Raw genomic sequence first — 6,086 nt, forward strand, 5'->3', positions numbered from 1 at the left:
GTTACACTTCCATCAACACATCTAAATTTTATTCTGTTTATAGCTTCGCCCATTTTTGATTTTTAATTGGATTTCTTTTGTAGTTCTAAGAGAAAATCTTTTTCACTCCCTTCTGTCACACTTAATTGGCTGGCCATCTGTTTTTAGGGTGGTCAATCATGACACCTGCGTTAGGATGCTCAATGTCATAAAATGCAGGTGCTTTCTTACTTGAGATAAGAGAAAGTGGTAAACAACTGTACTCTCAAAGTCTGAAAGTGGGACAAAGGTGAAATCTTGAGGTTTTAAGTAGGGGAAAGGTGAAAGCTATGTGCTGAAGCTTTTTCAGCACAGCCATGACCAATGTCATGGCTTTTAAAAGTAAAGGCTTATGGGTATTAAATGCTAACATGTTTCTTTATGGCTAATTGATTACTGACTTCACTAAATATAAGTAATTATCAATAAAGCACAAAATATTAAGATATTTTCTGACACCCCCCCCATGGAGTCAGTAAAACAAATACTAGACATAGCTAGGTACATATAAATCAGTAAGGCACTAATAAGCCTGGGGGAAAATAATCACACAATAAACTACATATAATAAGTTGTGTCAGTGCTCAACATTGCATAGATACAAGTGAAAATCAAATGTAATAATACAAGTGTAATAAAAATTGGTTACATTACCAAATTGAATATAAAGAGATATGAGTTGACAAATCTGAGTTAGTTTCTAATAATAACCAGATATAAAGAGTTTCTCAATATTTCCTTATGGGAAATAGAGAACATTCATACCCAGGGAATGTAAATTTTAAATTTGAAGCTACTCATCCAGTCAAATAAGATGAGGGTTCATAATTAAAATAATCTTTATGGGTCAGAAATCTGTGATGTGTCATCACTGATTCCATCATGTGTAGGGATCTGTGGGCATTAAATGCCTATTATACTTACCAATTGACGAGCTACGATCCTGAAATGGCAAGGTGCATTTTGAATAAGACACATACCAGTCCAGTCAATAATAGACAGTTATTCACAGTTCTCAGTAGATCCAGCCGGATCAGACGTTTCAGATATCTGTGAAGTCAGTCTGACTAATTATAGATATTGGAATCTGTTTGCTCGCCTTCCACTGCTGGTCTAGTCGGAGCAGAATCTTGAGTAGGATTTGGTTGCTGATGTTGGAGAATGACTGATTGATCATCCTCAGAGGAGAGAGCTGCATTCAGCCAAAGCATAAAGTCTTGTCCTTCGTCTGTTAGAGAATTAGCCGGAGCAAGGTGTATTGGATCTAATTCTTCATCCGTCACAAAAGACGGTGGACTAGGTACTGGAAACCAATTCGAGCTTAACCCCGGGCTGGAGGCTCTTGAATTTCCATCTGAAGCAACAGGATTGGCATTTGATAGGCCATGTCCATATCCTAATTGATATTCTGCCAAAGAGTAGATATTGAAGTAGCAGGGCACAAGTTCCCAGGGAGCACATTGGCAAATGTGAGCACTCGAGGTTCTTCGTAGTGCTTCACGAACAGATGCCAGTCTTCTTGGCCAAGTCCAGCAATAGGAATATTGTGGGAACTTAAATAAAATATCACAGTTTTTATGCAGATAATAAGGTGCACATGTATCAGGATTGTTTTCTGAATACATCCAGCTTCCATAATCAGCATACTCATTTATGAGATCAGGTCCCAGGCAGACAATCATCGCATTCTTCCTAGGATTAGCTGGAATATGTATCTTTGAGTTTACACCTGCCATTTCTGGTTCGCTGCTCTTCGTTCTAATTTCTCTTAAGACAGAAGAAAAGAACACCAATTATTACTATGATTCCCAGGATTAATGGGAATAAATTGATCCCTAAGTCATGAAGGAGTCCACCTGCCCCTTCCATTATGGTTTTAACTACACCAACAGCTGTTTTAGCTATTCCACCCACTAATCCAGAAAAAGCACGACCCAGGGCATTTGAAAATACCTCTGGCTTCAGTAGCTCGTCTAGGATCAGCTCCCATTCACTAGCTGTTAGTTCTATCATTCTCAGATGCTGTAAAAACTCATCCTCTGACATTAACCAAAGTGAAGACAAATTTCTTAATAATACATTTACATTTAAAACATGAGTCAATAACATTTTTAACTCAGTGAATTGTACTGGTTTTAAATTCCATGTACTTTATTGTTTCAGTTAACCGGGCACTAAGTGTAGGAAAAAATTCCCACGGTCCACACTTAATGACAGATAGTGCAGTAACTAAATACAATATTCCCGGTTGAAACCCACACTGTGCTTTGTTTGACCGAAGGATATAAGATCCATTGGGTAATTTCAAAAAAACTTCTACTAGAGGACCGGGATTCGGTTCTAGAGGACAATCAGCTTCTCCCTCTAGTGTGAGGCAAGTATTAGAGACCTGCACCAGGGAATTACACACAGTTACAGGAACTTTGTGACAACCTTGTGCTATGATCCAGTGATAACCAGCATTATTAATACACAAGTGGGTTGGTTCAAAGATTTTAATTGTTTTAATCCAGGTGTTGCTTCCATTTGAGCTTTCCAAGAACTGACCAAAGTTCTGGATTTCCCAGCAACGTTTATAGACCTGAGTAGTGATTGGGAGAAAGATACGTCTGACCCCTTGTACTAGGGTTGAACCTAAGGTTGCCCATGGTTCTTTTCCCATTTCATGTTTGCTGACCTGCAAAATAACTTGTGAAGCCTCAACATGGGCATACTGAATTTGCTCAGCTGTGAGGTTTATTTCCTCTAATATTTTTCCTAATTGAAGGTCTCCCCATTTGGGTTTTGGGGAAGTAAGACCATCAATAAAGTGAGTAAGCTGTTCTATTCTTGCTAGAACCTGTATTTTCTCATCAGTTGTGGATATGGCATCAATCCCTAACTGTAAGGTTTGAGCTAAGTAATCCCTTAATTGAAAAATACCTGCTCTTAGCTGATATTCATTGGATTGAATACCTTTTATAGCAGTTTTAATTCTATCATTAAGATTAAGGAATGTATTTTGAACCTCCTGTTTCAAAGCATTCCTGCGCTTTCTGTTGGCTGTTCTCATCACCCAAGCGGGCAAGGGAAATGAGTCATTCAGCCATTTTGTCTGTACAATTAAATCTAACACAGAAGTAACCTCAGTGTCATTTAACCCCTCAGCTAAACCCCTGATACAGGCAGCGGTCAAAGACCGGCCTAGCACAGGTGCATTTTGAAAAAAATTAGCCTCCTGAGTAAAGAAGGGTCCCCATACCCTATTAGAAAACCTTTTATTACAAAGATTAACCTGATATTGCCAACTAGGGCAACAAAAGCAATTTGTCTGGGTGGACGAGGAACGGGTACAAAAGAATGGATTATTCCCACACGCATTATTCCACAAAGATAAATTATAAAAAGAAATTCCACGCCAATGTGTAAAAGAGACAGGCAAGTCATCACAAAAGACATGATAATGTGTACTATTTAAAAACAGAATTTCATAAGGTAGTCTACAAACATAAGACAGAGAGTCCTTAATCATTGGAAGGGGGAATCCTGTATCCTCTCCCCCCCATGTGGAATAATTAGCGTAAGAAAGAGTTACCTCAGGAAAGATGTCCATCCAGGAGAAAATGAGACCTTTAATCAAACCTGAAAATTCATAATTAGAGCCAGACAAGGAGTCCCCCAGAGGCACCTTCGAAAGGGGATTGATGCAGGCACAAGATCCATTATGAAAACAAGGACGAAGGGCAAACAGCCGCTGGAACTGTTCAGAAGCACCAATATGTGGTTGAGAGCAGTGCTGCAGTTTCCAGGATGGAGTTTCAAGGATCCCAGTAAGATTGACACTCACTGCTCTGAAACCCAGGAACAAGTTCTGATATCTAATCGAACAGAACTCTGCACGGAAGCCATCAAGAGGAGATTCCGAAGTGATGGAAGAAAGCTGCAGGGAGGAACGCTCCAGCTGCAGAAACAGAGCAACAAGTCTGGACTCTAGACCCGCAGGCAGGGACTCCGGAGAGATGCCTTGCCAAACCTGGTGAGTGTAAAACCTGAAAGGAACATCAATATGCAATAAAACAGGATCTTGCACCAGCCAGCCATGGTATGGAACAAGAATAACACCAGAAGGCAAAGGCACTGCCAGAAGAGACAAAGGCTCAGAAGGTGAGCGCTTACTGACATGTGAGTGTGAATAACGGAGCTCCTGTGAAGCTGCGGGAGAAAAGGTGGAATGCAGCTGGGTATTAGATAAGAGATAAAATAGTGAGATAGGAGATGCAATAATTAAAAGCACCCAGCAAGCAATAACATACTTACAATAAGGTCTGTAAAAAAGAAACACAGCATGCAAAAAGGTACTGATTGGGGAACAAACCATACAGCATGCAAGCAAAAGCTTCTGCTGAAAGCGAGTGAAACATGGAGGACGCTCAGATGCGGGACAAGCTACACTGAGAACGACCTGATCTTCCTGCTCCGGGGTAGGCACAGCCATGTCACCGCTGAGAATGACATCAATTGCTGGAGCAGTGGGAGCGCTGGGCAGCGGTAGATCTTCCTGACCCATTGGCATCAGCGGAAACTGCGGATGCAGCAGAGGCTGGGGGTTGAACCGAGGCTCTGGTACCGGAAAACCCCAATGTCTCGGATACCAACTTGACATCTCTAATGGACACAACTTTCCTATTCTTTGGATCCTCAGAGTCAGAAAGCAACAGTCCCGAGTCACCTAGAAATTCTGTAACAATAAAGGGATTAGACCAGTATGGTTCTAAAGAGCCACGAACATGCGTTTTGCTCAAAACTACGGAACCAATCCGAAATGGATTTGGACTCCGAGAGGCCTTGTCAGAAGTAACCATAGCTTCTGAGGAGGCCATATTTTCAAGCATAGAGAACCCAAAGAGAGACATAGCGGGAGCTTCATGATTGGCAGTGATGGTACTATTAATCCGGATTTGGATCTCCGGAAGATGAAGGTACCAATTACTGGGGTTAGATTGCAATGCAAAAATTTGCAGACTACGCTTAACCTCACCATTAATCCTTTCAACCATTCCATTAGATTCTGGACGATGTGGGTAGGAGAATCGATGAGTAACGCTATGATCAGCACAAAAGGTCTCAACCTCAGCATTTTTAAAGGCTGGACCGCCGTCTGTGCAAAGAAACTGAAAAGGCAAAATACCAAATACAATAGCCAGACGGTTAACAGTCACAATAGCAGTAATGCGTTTCTGTGCAAATAGAAACACAAAGCCAGTAAAGGAATCAAGTACAACCAAAATATGTCTGTAACCACGGGAAGAAGTAAGGGGACCAACATGATCCATATAGACCACCTGCCCTGGTCTAATTCCCCGTGGAAGTATCCCCTCAACATAAGGGTGTCCAGTCCGTTTGGGATTTGTGCGCTGACAATCCAAACAGTCACTGACCATTTTCTTTGCCTGACTTCTAGTCAAAACCCCATCTGAATGCTGGCACAAAGTAGCCGCATTCAAATGTAAGGAGCCATGCCTAGCAAGACGTGCCCTTACAGTTATCTCTTGCTGAGAGGCAGCCAATTTAGCTGCTTCATCTGCCAAAGAATTGTAACGAGAGTACCAGCCCACGGTCTGGTGAGCAGGCACATGCAAGACAAGCACCTGCACAGTAAGTTTCTGTGAAATAGAAAAAATTAATCTCCAGCGAGCTCTGTGTGCAATAGGCTTGCCTGTAACATCTAAAAAGTCACTGTTTTCCCACACTTTCATATGTGAATTAAACCCAGACACCACATATGTAGAATCAGAACAAACCATAACGGATCTTTCAGGATCCAAATTGGGCGTTTGCTCAATATGTGACAAAGCCTTTTGAAAGGCAATCAGCTCCGCCTGCTGTGAACTCATATCACCTAATCGCCATGTATGTGTGGCAAAGACTTTCCACTGACCCCTTTTATTAGGAGTTAAAATAACATTAGCCGCACCAGCAAAAAATGCAGTAAGATAGTCACCCGAGGGTGTGGCAGAACCATCAGTAAAAATTACCAATTGAACCTTCTGATAAATAGGAGGAAGGAGCCTATCCGTCTCAGTAGTTAA

General features: G+C 41.4%; 1 protein-coding gene across 1 annotated transcript; it reads right to left on the reverse strand.

Annotated features, from left to right (window-relative positions):
• Positions 1-484: 484 nt before the first annotated feature.
• On the reverse strand, positions 485-4,543 carry LOC115079413. Its single transcript, XM_029582983.1, has 2 exons — positions 3,593-4,543; positions 485-1,785 (listed from the first exon to the last, which is right to left on the reverse strand). The coding sequence occupies exons 1-2, from the start codon at positions 4,490-4,492 to the stop codon at positions 1,777-1,779; spliced, it is 909 nt and encodes a 302-aa protein (XP_029438843.1). The 5' UTR covers positions 4,493-4,543; the 3' UTR covers positions 485-1,776.
• Positions 4,544-6,086: the final 1,543 nt, after the last annotated feature.

Source organism: Rhinatrema bivittatum, chromosome 17 (genome assembly GCF_901001135.1).
Source record: "Rhinatrema bivittatum chromosome 17, aRhiBiv1.1, whole genome shotgun sequence".
NCBI classification, from domain to species: Eukaryota; Metazoa; Chordata; class Amphibia; order Gymnophiona; family Rhinatrematidae; genus Rhinatrema; species Rhinatrema bivittatum.

What these genes read in the sequence shown, in the direction of transcription:
- LOC115079413 (XM_029582983.1), bottom strand. Translation starts at nt 4,492, where the DNA reads ATGGCTGTGCCTACCCCGGAGCAGGAAGATCAGGTCGTTCTCAGTGTA.